The sequence below is a fragment of the Cornus florida genome, unplaced genomic scaffold (assembly GCF_030987335.1).
Source record: "Cornus florida cultivar Cherokee Brave unplaced genomic scaffold, ASM3098733v1 CherokeeBrave_3.0.0_Hap2_Chr06, whole genome shotgun sequence".
Taxonomy (NCBI): domain Eukaryota; kingdom Viridiplantae; phylum Streptophyta; class Magnoliopsida; order Cornales; family Cornaceae; genus Cornus; species Cornus florida.
Window position 1 is genome coordinate 32,647,825 of NW_026775576.1, and position 15,926 is coordinate 32,663,750.

General features: G+C 35.6%; 1 protein-coding gene across 1 annotated transcript; it reads right to left on the bottom strand.

Annotated features, from left to right (window-relative positions):
• Positions 1-430: 430 nt before the first annotated feature.
• On the bottom strand, positions 431-9,141 carry LOC132313928 (uncharacterized). Its single transcript, XM_059812864.1, has 3 exons — positions 8,884-9,141; positions 7,729-8,028; positions 431-1,034 (listed from the first exon to the last, which is right to left on the bottom strand). Exons 1-3 carry the CDS (start codon positions 9,139-9,141, stop codon positions 903-905), a joined length of 690 nt encoding a protein of 229 aa, XP_059668847.1. The 3' UTR covers positions 431-902.
• Between the last annotated feature and the right edge of the window lie 6,785 nt (positions 9,142-15,926).

Here is a 15,926-nt window from a genome sequence, read left to right on the forward strand (position 1 = left end):
CAATCATAAACTAAAAACATCCCCTTTAGATAATTGAGGGGAGTTTTTCTACCAAAAATATTCATCTATTTTCATTCAATTAAAGCCAAGTTAACAAGGAACATCCTTCTTGATCTTCTACCCACGCGAGCATGTTTAGTTGCCCCTTAGCCATCAAGTTTTAGCTATCCCATCAAATATCAAATCACAAGAGTATAATACAATTTATATATTCAAAACCCATGTCATTGTTCCCGACACTTGTAAACATATTCGGGATTATTTATACTCAAATCGGGTCATTCGAAACACTTTTAAAGCAAACAAGTTCCTAAAGCACGAGCACAACCTCACTGTGCTATATATATATATATATATATATATATATCGTAAAGCAGTGGCATCCTAATCCATTGGGGCAAATTATAAATTCAAACATTTCCAACACAGCTGAGCAAGAAAAAATTTCTTTATATTTGATATTAGAAGAGGACATTTACATCCAAAAGCGTAAATGGCTAAAATAGCTAAAAAGACTTTTCCAATAACTTATATGTACACACATGAAATCAAGAAGTAAAAGACACGTCAATATAACCATTACTTGTCGTTCCACCATCACCACCATCAACGGCGGCTCCGCCACTACCAGACCAAACCCTACTCCACATATACGAATTTCTATCTCAAGACACGGTTCTCACCCTCCAAACCCTACCCGAACCCACCAATTCCACACCTCCAACTACATCGACGACGAAGACCACTTGAACTCCATCGTCGATTGCATCGATTCGCTACCAATCCTCAAATTTTTTGCTGTTTCTTCATCCAATTCTTGCCCTAGATCCTGCTCAATCTGTATGGATGACTTTGAATTTTATTCAGAGGTGAATCAATTATATTCGAATTTTATCTGCTGCTCAACTATAGAGAAAGACCCATGCAGACTGCAGAGTGATAGTAGTGTTGTCTTCAGGTCCAAATTTGCATCTTGTTCGGGATAATTGAAGTGAATTAACCAGAAGAGACTTTCCAAAGAGACAGTACATATACTGCAAATTGAAGAGCCAACAAAACAGTCATGCGAGTGAATTTTATTATCCCATATCATGGTAAATATCATACTCTCAAAATAAAAATAAAAATAAAATACAGGTAATAGATGTAATCATAAGAAGAAAAAAGGCGACACAATAACAAAGCAACAGTAGTAATTCTTTCAATTTTCTTCTCAAATAAGAATCAAATAACAAACCCACCCGTTCCTTCTAGACACGATACCTACAATTTGACCACTGCTCTACAATTGCCGTTAAACATCACCAGTAATTTTAAATTAATGTTTTGAGTTTTGAACATGTTACAGACTAAATCTTCCATTTTGAACCCTGAAAAAAATTAAAATTTTTTTTGGCTTATGGCAATCAAAATCCTATAACAGTCGAAGTTTGGTGAATAAATTCAAAAGAGGTTCCCAGGCGTTTGGTGATACATAGACTGATGGGGGATTTAAAAGTTAGGTTACTTTTAGGTAGAACACAAAGGTTGAGAGCCATGCAATTTGATTGTCAATTTAATGGGGAAAGAGAAGTTTAGATTAAGAGGGTTTCTTTCCTGAACACCTTAAAGTTGCCACCTTAAAAGACCAATTCTAGAGAATTTCTGAATTCCTTCTAAACCTAGGAGTCACATTTTACAAAAGATCGAATGGCCAGATTGAAAAAAAACTAGGAAATAAAGTTGTAAAACCAAAAACAAAACAAGAGCCGCACAGCTGCTGTGGGACCCATGACACGCCTAGGTCCCCACACAACAACTATTTCTTCTTGCCGCCTTGGTGTTCATGAATTTAAAATTTTTCAAAAACATTTTTCTCGCCACAAACTTCTAAAATTCAACTTGACACTCCAATTCTCAGGATCCATGCATTGTTAAAAAGTTTAGATAGTCTTGGTCAAAAAGCTACAATTATTTTCAAAGAAATGCTTAAACTAGTGCAAATGGGTTGCTAGAAATATCATTTTAGGTGAATCACTTACATGCACCCTGGCACTTATCAGACTGACACCTACCATGCATTGTTGGAAAGTTCTCATCTCCTGCTTCCTAAATATCACACGTGATCAACTCTAGGGTTCTAATCCAAGTCACGTTACTCACAGAACTACTTAAGGGATTGGTTTCTCTCAAGCTTTGTGTGCAAATAAACTGATTGAGAACAAATTCGCCTGCAATTCGCAGATCCGCATGGAAGGAATTGTTCCATTTACTTCAAGCAAGCATAGGGGTGTTCAGATCAAGGTACTTAATACTGAACTACTCTTTCATACGACTATTGCACAGAATTTTTTACTAACCGCGTTATTTTTTATTGCATTAAATCAATAATAAATAATTACATGGGTTTAGTGCAAAAAAACCCCTCATAATATACAAAAATGTGCAATTACCCCCCTATTGTTCGGAAAACCCCCTACTTTTTTCAATTTGTGCAAATAAGGACAAATCATAATTTTGACAGTAAAATTACTAAATTAACCTTACTTTATCATTAGCAAAACAAAAAACACCAAAAAAAAAAAAAAAAAGAAGCAAAAGGTAAAATGTCAAAATTAGCCTTAAATTCATATTTTCCATCTTCGTCTGCCATAAAATAAACCCATACTCTATATGTCCATAAAATAAACCCACTGTTTAACTACGCACCCACCAGCATCTTTTATTCCATATACATAAATAAACCCAACTATTTATAAATGATTGAGACAACGTTGCTTAAGTAGTAAGTAATGATATGTCGTATTCGTGCTCAAAGTTAAAATTCGAAGGAATATGTAGATGTAAAAATTTGCAGATAAAAACTAAACAAGTCCACACAAATGAAATACTTATAAAATTGATCCAAACTTCCTAATATTGCTTTGACGTGACCTCATCTGAATACAAAAAGTAATTTTCTATCTAAATTTTCCACTATTTTTTATATATCCCTTTTTTTATGATTTCTATCTATTTATACCGAAAATTTGTAACTGGTTCTTAATTTTTTATCTTGATCTTCTTGAAGAGATTGGAATTGGATTGATGATTTTTTGGAGCAGGTCAAGCAACGTCTTCCCAGTTGTGCTCTCTGGCTCTCTTCGGATGCTATGAAATTTCTTGGGGCTTGGTGCTTTATTTTAGAGAGAGATACTTACTATCAACAACACAGAAATTTTAAAGAGAGAAAAAATTTAGAGAGTAATTATATTTTCTTATAGAAGGAGAGTTCTAGGAGTGGAAGGAAAATATATAGAAGTTATAGAATTAGAAAAGAATATTTGCAAGAAAGATCATGTATATATATATATATATATATATATATATCTTTATTGAAATAAATAATATTCTAAAAAAAATAAAAATGATGTATAGATGCCAGAATCTCACTCGACATACCAAATAAAATATAGTATCATAAAAAAATAAAAATGATGTTTTCTTGGAAACAAATCGTGGCAACATAGAAATATTTTCGAAAGAGAAAAATAATATTAGAGAGAATATTTCCTTGGATAGGTCTTCAAGTACATCCAAATAAACCCATTCGCTGTTCAAATATATACAAAATTGGTAGAGGCATTCTTGTTACACAAAAAGGGTACTTTCGGATTTTCAGAAAAATAATGACATCACCAACGGCTATTTTTCATCATATTTTTTGCACTTAACCCTAATTACATTTATATATTTATATGTACTCTTTGGATTTGACTTATTGAAGAAATTGGATAAAGAAATAATACGTAATAAGTTAATATTATCATATATTAAGGAGAGTAAGTACAAATATAAACGCGGTGTACTCAAGAGAGGCTCTCAAAACTTTTTAAACATTGGTGCTCTCCTCTGCTCCTGCTCCTGAAGCAGTTTTGACTCTTGATTAGAGATGAGAGTGGGGCAGCAGACACTGTTAGTGGGACAGTAGCTACTTTATAGGATGCCGGATAGAATAGGGGGGCAACTTGACACAAAAGGGCTACATAAGAGAGAGAGGGGAGGGGTACCACTACCTACTGGGGTCCGGAGAATTAACGGGTAGATGTCACAGATGGTAAATCAATTTCTTCGTGAGTAGGAAGATTTTCAATTCAAAAGGATGAAATTTGAATAGCACCTCCACTCATATAGTTGGTAAGACCGGAACCCAAGGCTTTGACAGAGAGTCACATGAGGTCACTAACTTAGACCTAAAGGGGAGTGAATAGATCTTGTAAAACTAATTAACTGTTTTAACTAATTTTTAATTTTTTTTATAAGTATTTTAAATAATTTTTAAATTAAAACAGAATCAGGGGCGGAGCTCCCCGTGGGCTAACCTGGGCTACAGCCCAGGTCCAAAAGAAAAAAAATAATAATAATAAGTAGTACTTTTATTTTCTATTAGTTATAGTCCAGCCCGGGCCAGTCCAAGCTGCCCAATCCATAATAAAACATAAATGATAAATGACCCAGCCCAAAAAACAAGCCTACAAACCAATTAGAACTAGAATATTGAAGCAAACCTAGGGGCTGTTTGGCATGATGTGGTATTGTTTTTGGCGTTTTCATCTTCTTTGCTTAAATTTTTTTTTTCCCCTAGTAAATTCTCTGCTTGAATTTTTTCTTTAGCCCCCCTATTTTCAAATCCTGGCTCCGCCCCTTAACAGAATTAACTGAAATTCAATCTTAAAAAGCTAGCATGCGGTAAAAACTTTAAGCATTCCAAAGCAATAATAAACAGTAGCCACTAGATCTTTACGTGAAAATTCTAAAAGGGAAAAATGACGGAACCTGGACCAAGCAAACCAAATCCATTATCAGGAAAGAAGATTTACAACCTATGTTGACAGACTCTACCCCAAGGATCATTAAATTACCTCCTTGGCATAGAATACTCTAAAAATTTTCTCTTAAAAAGTCTCCGGGCAGCTCTTCTGCTCATCAACAGAGTTTGCTCCTCACGAACCTACTTATCTAGTGAAATCTGTCTCAACCACTCAGATGTCAATCTGGTTTTGGATTGTACAGTAGCGTTGAAATAATCTTTTGAGTATGCAACAATTGATGTCACATTCACCAACTCATGCAGATGAAAAATGTAAAACAAAATAGAGATGCACTCAAAACTCACAAAATATGCTCTCAATATGTTGTTCTATGTGTATGAGAGATCTCTATAAGTTTGCCCTAGTATTATGCATTTATAGACAGCAAAGTAGTAGAGAAAGGTTAAGTTTTTGCAAAGTTTAAAAACCAAGTTGGAAACTATTGTCTAGAAAAGCTCGATCAATCAAGATTGACATATTGATGTCAATCTATCAACATCTCTCCAGAAGGCTTTGATCCATACCTCAATCTATCGAATTCTCCGGCAGGTGTAACTTAAACATGTTCATCATTAAGGAAGTTTCCAAAATCTTTTCCATGCAAGTTTCTAGCAATTTAGGGAATCTGATTAATTGAATTAACGTAAACACCGAAACCCTAGATATGCAATTCACAAACCCTAATTGGTGAGTGCATCAGTGTGTCACTTTACCTTTACACCCTTGTAGACAAAGATTACCAATATACCCTTGAATACATCACGAATCTCATATTTGACCTTGGGAGGTAACTAACACCAACTAACTTTTGAACAGTTTCAAAACTAAATTAAAACAAAATACAGACTCAGGTTTGTTCTACAAAATTTGTCATCCTAAGTCCTAATGACCTAACACACTCCATTAGATCGAACCAAAAGACATGTCTAAATTAGCCAACAAAATTGAAATTAAACCCTTTAGGGCTAGTATTGTAGCAAATAAAAATGGGGTTACACGTTTGTGCCATGTGAACTAACAATAGTAATTAAAGGTTATAAAGGTACATGAAGAACAGCTTGAAGGACATGATTTATGGAGAATATACAGAGTAAGAGAAACATTTTTTCTCAAGAACTCACACAGTTGTAAAATCAAGCAAGCAACTCTGTTCTACACTCATCAGCTCAACAAAATGCAGAGGACTCAATGGATCTTTGGCATTATGACATACTTTGCTTTAAATAAAAAAACCATATAGCTAACAGAAACAAATGCAAAGAAATGATAATGGAGACCACATGCAGAACCTGCACATTAAAACAATTAAATCAATGCAAGACATTCACCTTCTAGTCATCATATGATATTCAATTCAGAAGATTTCAGTCGTTTCACGATTCTAAACCCCAACTATTGTATTTAATTTTTTTGCTAATTATGGTAAGTGCCTGAGATTTTAATCAAAGATTTGAAACTCGATCATAATATTCAACTTCTAAAAAGTGATGTAAGAATACTCTTATGGTCCATTTGGGTATCTCTTGACTTTCAATGATATCATTCCCAATCTACTTAGAATTTTAGTGTAAAACTCCCATCATCTTGAATGGAACCATAAATAAAAATAAGTTACTTTACAATATTGTTTTCACATAAGTTCATTTTTGAGGTGGCTACTATTTTCTTAGATGGATCCATTCACAACGCTAAGTCACTACATTGGAGTACTATGTAAAATTGTGAACGAATCCATTCGATTCAAGCATACATATAAAAGCTGTTAGAAATTTAAGATAACTGAATATCAGATTCAATGAATAGCTTTGGACTGAACCAGCGGCCAGTGAAGTTTCAGTACATCCAGGGATGACCATGACACCCACCCCCACGCCCACCCAAAAAAAAATTCGTTAATAACCCTAAATAGTAATTAATTCGGAATTGGAAGAAATTCAGTAATAATATGTGCTCCTAAACATATTATTATATTAATTCAATAGAGAGAAAAAAAAAAAAAACAGAAGACGAAGAAGATAAAAATCTCTAATATTCCCTCATGATTAATAAAAATGCATGAACCTTTTTTTGTCAAACCTTTTTGTAAAATGGTGTTTACAAAAAATATCTAAAATTATATATCAATCTCCATTGAGGAGTCCTAGGAGCATGGGAAAGAGGATAAACTATAGTATTTGTGTGTATGTCAACAACAACAATAATATCATATTATCATATATGCTTATATTTTCAAATTTAATTTACATAGTACGAATCTGACCCCCCAAATTAAAATTCCTGGCTCCGCCAGAATACATCGACCTAGAAAATCAACATCAAGCTAGCTACCGTCTCTTCAACACTTGGCCCAATATAATAGGGCATGACTAGGTCAGTTTCTAGTGCCATCTATTATTTCTAAATAACAGCAACTGTTGCTATCACAACTTTACTCTTTTTCAGTAAAATTTTCTGTCATAATAGCAACTGTTGCTATCACAAATTGACTCTGTTTCAGTAAAAAAATTCTGACTTGTCCATGTCCTAGGTTTAAACAAGGCAATACATTTTTTTTTTTTTTTTGCTGATAAGTTTAAACAATGCAGTTGATATAGATGAGAATTCGTGTTATCCTTCTAGTTAACATATCAAAGATACCAACTATTCTGTAGTTCCCAAACCTAACCATAAATACAACATAAAATTCTTTTAACTGCATGTTATTTCAACCAAAAGCTCAACTACAGTCAATCACTACAACATAAAATTATTCATAAAATTCTTTCAATTTCTACCCAAGATTTACAACTACAATCACTTAGAAATTTCACATAACCATATATCGTATTCCACTAATGTCATCTCTCATATAAAAAATTAATACAAGTATCAAACACAGAAGGTCACGAAGAAAACATACCAAAAAGACTGTAGCATCACTCTTCCTTTGCACCAAAGGGCTTGAAACCGAGTCCTCACTATTTCCAGCCGCCTCCAAACCACTCCCAATCTGCCCGTTACACGACGAAGACGACCGCATCCTTGCCTGAACAAACCCATTCCTTAACATTGCATCATGAAAACCACTCTCCTGATCCTCACCCCACCCCTCCACATGCACATCCCCCAATCTCAACTCCGCCGGTAACTTGTACCGACACAAGGGACACGAATTGCTCCTACTAAGCCACGGAACGATACAATCTGGATGAAAAACATGCTTTCACGGCAATTGATTCACCTCTGAATAAAATTTAAAGTCATCCATACTGATTGAGCAGGATCTAGGGCAAGAAATGGATGAAGAAACAGCGAGAAATTTGAGGATTGGAAGCGAATCGATGAATGGTTTGGAGGTAGGGGATGACCGGTTGCTTTGGTGTTCGTGGTGTTGATTGGCGATGCGACCGAAGATGGAGTTCAAGTGGTCTTCGTCGTAGGAGTCGATGTAGTCGGAGGTGTGGAGTTGGTGGGTTCGGGTAGGGTTTAGAGGGTGAGAACCGTGTCTTGAGATAGAAATTCGTATATGTGGAGTAGGGTTTGGTCCGGTAGTAGTGGAGCCGCAGTTGATGGTGGTGATGTTCCGTTGCCGCGAGCTTGGAAAAGTGTGTGTGTGAGAGAGAGAGAGTAACTCTTGATGCTTCAGCTCCTAGTCTAATGTTGAGTCTTAGCGGACAGGTTATATGATAGTAGAGTTGCGGCAAGCTTACATTCCAAAGAAACACATTGGAACAATTTTAGGAAGGGACTATAAATAAAAAAAATTGCGATGGTACCTCCTCAACCCTCCACCTTGGGCCGAGTCCACGAATGATGGACCTGCCAAACCACAAAAAACAAAAGAAATATACACAGGGCTGAACCCAAAAGACGAAGACATTTCTAGTCTAATACAAGTGAACTAGACTATTTATGTCTAGGGCAAAAACATAACGCTTGAAGCGATCACGTTCCGGTGTGATAATTTAGGGCAAGAACCCTAGGACGCGAAATCTGATGGCTCAAGTGGCGGACGAATGAACGCTGGCAAATCCTAATCTAGCATCAGCCTTCTAGCAACGGGTGAATCTTTAACCTTAATAGATAGCAACTTTTGGCGCACCATGTCTGTGATTTGCCTAAAGATTGCATTCTGTGAGCATCTTTGGCTTGTGAAGATTCTGTTGCATTCTTGCCAAATTCTGTTGATGGCCGTGGAGAGGACTAATTTGTTCACAGAGGATCTGAGGTCCCCTCTTCGACAACGATTCGTTATCCATTCAACAAGATCCATCCACAACGATGGAGCAATATGAAGCCTGCATTTGTGCTGATGATTTGCTACTCTTCTCATATGGTGACTTATCCTCTATCTCTACCCTTAAGCAAGCTTTGGACCACTTTTCTACCATATCAGGACTGCGCATCAATTACACAAAGAGTACTTTTTTTTTGCTTCTGGGATGGAGAGCTCCCTTATCACTGCCACCATGGATATACTTGGCTTTGAGTGTGGTTCACTACCTATAAGATATTTGGGGGTTCATCTTCTCTCCACTAGGCTTAAGGCTGATGATTATAGAGGTCTTGTGGAAAGAATCACTAGAAGAATTTGTCATTGGTCTTCCAACTTCCTTTCTTATGTTGACAGGATTCAACTTATTCAGTCTGTGCTTTACAGCATGGTTAACTATTGGTCTAGCTTGTTTATTCTGCCTAAATCAATTATTGCGGAGGTCACTAATCTCATGAGGAACTTCCTCTGGTCTGGAACAGACTTTAAGTATTCTGGTGCCAAAGTCAATTAGGTTGCATGTTGCCATCCTAAGGAATTTTGAGGCCTTGGGTTCATGGATATGGAAATTGCCAACAGAATGGCTAATCTTAGACACATTTGGACACTCATTTCTAACAGAAGAGACAACCTCTGGGCCAATTAGGTGAGAACTCAGCTCATTAGGGATAGGTGTTTCTGGTCAATTTGCCCTCCTCAGGCGTGCTTAAGCAATTGGAAAAAAATTCTAAAGCTTAAAGGTATGGCCAGAGCTATGATCTTGACAAAAGTGGGGAATGGATCTAAAACCTTCTTTTGGGAGGATAACTGGTTGTAAGGGGCCTTCTCTCTATCAACACTACAAGAGATATTTTACTCAACTCACCAATCCTACCTGATCAGAGACTTGATTCTCTTTTCCATGATGGCCGATGGCATTTTCCTCAATCTATGGTTGATCTCTTTCCAGATATTATCAGCTCTCCTCCTCTGTCTGCAACTGATGACATGTATGTTTGGCTGTCATCACCTTCAGGATCATTTTCGCTTAGCCACACAATTAGATGGATGTCAACACACAGTTTCCCAAAGTCGTGGCACCATTTGATCTGGAGTCCTCTCTCCATCCCAAAGTGTAAGTTCTCTTTGTGGCTCGCTGTGCAAGGTAGACTTCCCACCCTTGATCAAAGCAGCATGAGATCATTCGCTAGGTCCAGAGTCTGTAAGCTATGTAATATGGTAGACATCTGCAACCTTTAACTATGACATGTGCAACCTTTATCTATTTTTCATATAACCTTATGTGCAATCCTTATATATCTCTTATACAAACCTTTATCTATGCTCTCTCAATTTTATCTTTCATGCAACCTTTATCTATGTTCTCTTGCTTTTTTCCATCCAAGAAAAATGCAGAATCACTGGGTAAAGTAAAGAAAATGCAATATTAACTCTTTTCATCATTATGGACTATAAAAGTGTTGCAGTTGTATGAAAAATACATAAATGTTGCACATCTCATACCTAAGGTTGCACAAAAAGTAGAGAAATGTTACATTAATCTTTTTCTATGACACGTGCAACCTTTAATTATGACATATGCAACTTTTATCTAGTTTTCGTGCAACCTTTATCTATGCTCTCTCGTTTCTTTACACATGAGGAAAATGCAGAATCACTGAGTAAAGTAAAGAAAACCCAATAAAAATACCGAAATGTTGAATAAATCATAGCTAAGGTTGCACTAATCTTTTTCTATAACTCGTGCAACATTTAACTATGACATGTGCAACCTCTTTTTATTTTCCGTGTAACCTTAGCTATGATATGTGCAAACTTTATATATCTTTAATGCAACCTTTATCTATGCTCTCTTGCTTCTTTTCACACGAGGAAAATATTGAATCACTGGGTAAAGTAAAGAAACCCAATATCAACTCTTCTCATCATTATGGACTTTAAAAGCGTTGAAAATTGCACGACTATTAGACAAAGGAGGTTACACGTATCTAGGTTGTATGAAAAATACAAAAAGGTTGCACATCTCATATCTATGCTCTCTTGCTTCTTTTCATACGAGGAAAATGCAGAATCATTGGGTAAAGTAAAGAAAACCCAATATCAACTCTTTTCATCATTATGGACTATAAAAGCGTTGCAGATTGTAGACTATTAGGTAATGTATCATATATATAATGGTTGTCTTAAAAATACAGAGAGGTTGAACATATCATAGCTAAGGTTGCACAAAAAGTAGAGAAAGGTTGCATTAATCTTTTTTTTGGTAACACGTGTAACCTTTAACTATGACATATGCAACCTTTATCTATTTTTCGTGTAACCTTAACTCTTCCTTCTACGAATTAAGCATCCCACTCCAACCCATTCTGGTCCTTCCCAATGACAAGCATCCCACCAAACCTTCAGCCACAGCCACGCATTGCCACCAATACCATCACCGGAACCACCTCCACCCCACCCACTTACCATCCACCATGAATAGTTTAAAGCTTGTGTATTGTTGATAATCATACCTTGCCTCTGATTCAATTAGACATTGGCTAGGGTTCATTAATCTCTTAAGGGCATGTTTGGACAATGCCGTTGTTCATTAACTTTTGTGCTTTCTTCATTTGCTTTGTATGCCTGCTTGGGCTTACTTTAGATCACTTTCTTTTGTAACCTTAAGGCTTTGGGCCTATCATATAGGGCTTGGGGTATGCCCCATTTGCATATGTAAATTTTTTTCATTTATGTTGTTATCCTCATTTACCGGAAAAAAAAAAAATAAAAAAATAAATAAAAATTGAGTTTGAAGTGTGCTTGGGTTGCTAGTCCCTCAACCAAAATACAATTCTAATTAAGTTCAAACTAAGATTTTTCAACTTAGGCCAGCCTTGTGTAAAAATGATAATCCAAGTCTACAACAAATTGGGTTAGGTTTGAATTGCCCATTTCAAGTAACAAAATTTATCCAACTAATACCAAAAGACATCTAGGTATAGGGACAAAAATCAGCTCCAGTGCACCTCTCACTAGAGTCTGTCCAGTGACGATCCAACGGTTCAAATCAAATCCACGTCAGCTCACTTGCTTTATCAGCACCAACTTAATGCCATCTCAGTGCCTAGTCATCTACTTAAGTAACAAAGTTACTGATATACAATTTCTTTTACTACATATACAAATACCCCATATAATATATACTTATACATTATACGTTATATAATATATCATATACAAAATTATTTTATTCCATTATACTTTACCTTTACCTTTTCAGAAATATCCATCATACTTCACCTTTACCTTTTTCAAAAAAACCTTTTAATTTCTTCTTCTTCTTCATTATTTGGTCTGGTTCATCTTTCTTCTTCTACCCCCACGATCATTTGCTCTGGTTGGTCTTTCTTCTTCTACTTCCACTGTTATATATTTCCAATCTAAATCTTGTCAAAAGCTGTGAATAGAAAGATTTACAAATTCTTTTAGTAGGGTACTATACATTTGGGAAACTTGAAATCTGAATGGCTACATCTTGTTTTCACTATATTATTTGTAGATTAAAAAAAAAAAAAAAACTAATTTCTACCGGTGGCACAAGAGTAGAAAAGAACAATAAGGGAGGTATAACGAAGTTATATTATTTACTTGATATTCTTCATTTTATAACTTCAATTCCATTGTAAGTTAAAGTTATATCATTTTATTTATTATTAGTCACAAAATAATATATTTAGCAATGTAAAATTACATTAATATATTAATTGATATATAAATAGGCATAATATAAATGAAAAAATAATATTTTGAAATAGCTTCAATACAATTGAGAGAAAAAGATGTTTTTGTACAACTTAGCCTTTATATATAAATTGAAAGCAAATTATAAATAAATTTTTAAATAGTTTCAATGTACTGAGTAATATTTTCTTTTTGAGTTGAATAATAGAATTCGAGTGTTCTTTATAAGTATGTGGACTGGTTTCTTTCTTCCAAATATTTGCACCTACACAAATAAAAATATTTTACAAATAACATCAGGATTTAAAAGTAATATGTTTCAAACCTAAATTATATGTAACATCTTAACTTACTTATAACATGTATCATATATTATTTTTATGTGACTTGTATCAGTAAAAATATGAATTAAATTCGACATCAAACAAATATGTTTTAGAATGACATATAATTCATATATTTAACATATTTTACGTTGTTATGTCATTCTAAAACATATGTTTGGTATTAAATTTAATTTAAACTTTTATAGATACAAGTCACATAAAAATAATATATGATACATGTTACAAGTAAGTTAAGATGCTACATATATTTTAGGTTTGAAACATATTACGTTAAATTAATGACGTTATTCGTAAAATATGTTTATTTGTGTAGGTGCAAAGATTTGGAAGAAATAAATTAATACATAAACTTAACATATTTTACGTTGTTATGTCATTCTAAAATATATTTGTTTGATGTTAAATTTAATTCATGTTTTTACTGATACAAATCATATAAAAATAATATATGATACATGTTACAAGTAAGTTATGATGTTACATATAATTTAGGTTTGAAACATATTACGTTTAATTTCTGCCATTATTCGTAAAATATGTTTATTTATGTAGGTGCAAAAATTTGGAAAAAAGAAATTAATCCATAAACTAAACATGTTTTACGTTGTTATGTCATTCTAAAACATATTTGTTTAATGTTGAATTTAATTTGATTTTTTATTGATACAAGTCACATAAAAAATAATATATGATACATGTTACTGCAGAGGGCTTGTGGAAAGAATTACTCGCAGGATTAACCATTGGTCCTCTAACTTCCTCTCCTATGCAAGTAGGGTTTAGTTTATTCAATCAGTGCTGTTTAGCATGGTCAACTACTGGTCCAGTATTTTTGTTCTTCCTAAGTTAATGCTTGCTGAAATTAATCAACTGATGAAGAACTTTCTTTGGACGGGCACTGAAGACAAGTACTCAGGGGTGAAAGTGGCTTGGACTAGAGTCTGTCAACCTAAAGAGTGTGGTGGACTTGGGTTTAGATGCTTGGAAACTTCTAATTTAGCCGCCTCCCTAAGGTATATTTGGACTTTGCTCTCAGGCCATAGAGACAATCTATGGGCTTTATGGGTTACGAGACTTTCGCCACTCGGACTTATCTGCCAGATGACCTGTGGTTCTTCGATTCGGTGCTATACCGAAATGTTTTTATGGCCGGCCATAAGATACAGAGGTGCTACGACTTTCTGACAGCTTTATACGTCTTCTATACAGGGCACTGGCTATCCATTCCTGCGCTCATCTGGAGCATTATGATGAAGCTGTATGTTGACCATATCAGCAAGGCCAAGCCCAAACGGGCTAAGTATCTCCCATTCGGCCATCTCATCACACAAATTCTGAGAGACCAGTGTTATCCCTTCCAGCTACGGGAGCGTACTGAGTCTGGGGCCTGCTCATGCAAGAAGAAAGATTGGAATAAGAGCTACCAGGCTCTTATCAAGAGTCTATAGGACGATGCTGTAGAGGTAGCTGAGGAGCTGGAGAGAGAGGAGTTGGAGCAGGCAGCGGCAGCAGCAGCAAAGTAGGTGGCAGATGATGTACCAGTTGATCCGCCTGCCATGTATATGGATATTGACTTGGAGCAGCTCACAGAGGACCCAAAGCATCACTTTCCGGCTGGGTCGCTCGTTCATGATGAGGAGCAGGCTCAGGATCATCATTCTCCCGCTCCAGCAGCACCTGAGGCTCCAGTTCAGATACCCAACTTCGGAGAGCGTCTTCAAACTCTGGAGGATGGCATGGTTTCCATCCGGGATGATATTGCTTTACTCTGCATAGATGTTATAGCTGCATTACGTAATCTATCCAGAGACATTCGCGGAGCATGCCCTGCCCGTCTTTCCTCCTCCACTTGATATTTCTATATCTTATTCTCCTATTATATATCTGTGATATCTGTCATATTCTTGATACTGTTTTATACTTGCGGCTATTTTGTTGGCCTAGACACTGGATGTACTGTACTATACTTTACTTCTCTTTTATGCATACTTTGTTTATGGATGTCATATATGCGTATTGATATAACTGTCTATAATTGACTCCATCAGGTGCATCCCAGTGACTTCAGTGAGAGAGAGTACTACCCGAATTTTTTAGGACCACCCTTTTTCCTCTCTCCTTACTTTAATTTCTTATCACATTTACACTTGCATGTCCACTGTGCACTATTATTGTCCCCTTTGTTGTCTAATGAACTTTTATCCAGTGCCATCTTTTCAGGACCATAGTTAATCCCAAGTTTGGGGGGGCTATGCCACCTACTTTGGATACTTGTGTCTCGGCCATTCTTTGCTTAGCTGCACTGGTATACTCTTTCTTTTGTTCTCTTTACACATTAAGGACATTGTGCCATTTAAGTTTGGGGGGGGGGGGGGGGTAATGGTGTAATTGCAGTATTTTCTTTGGTCCATAACTAGCTATGATCTTGATCTTTTGAGGACTATATTACTTAAAATTTAAAAATTGCTTAACTTGAGAGTCCAATACTCCATGTATGCCTTGTGGATGCCATTTATGAGTAATTTTTTTAAAAGATTGATATCTTGCTTGCACTTGTAGTCCACATCATCCTAATTTTATGATTGTTTTGAGATTCACTCTAGTATTCTACACTAGCACAGGCGCATACTGGCATTCATTTGTGGGGTACATGCTTTGTTGATTATTGAATTGATTATATCCCAATTGAGCTAGTAGTGCATTGAAAGCTTTTATTTTGATAAACGTGGATAACAACCCCTTTTCACTAAGTAGCCGGGATTCTAGCCTCATCAA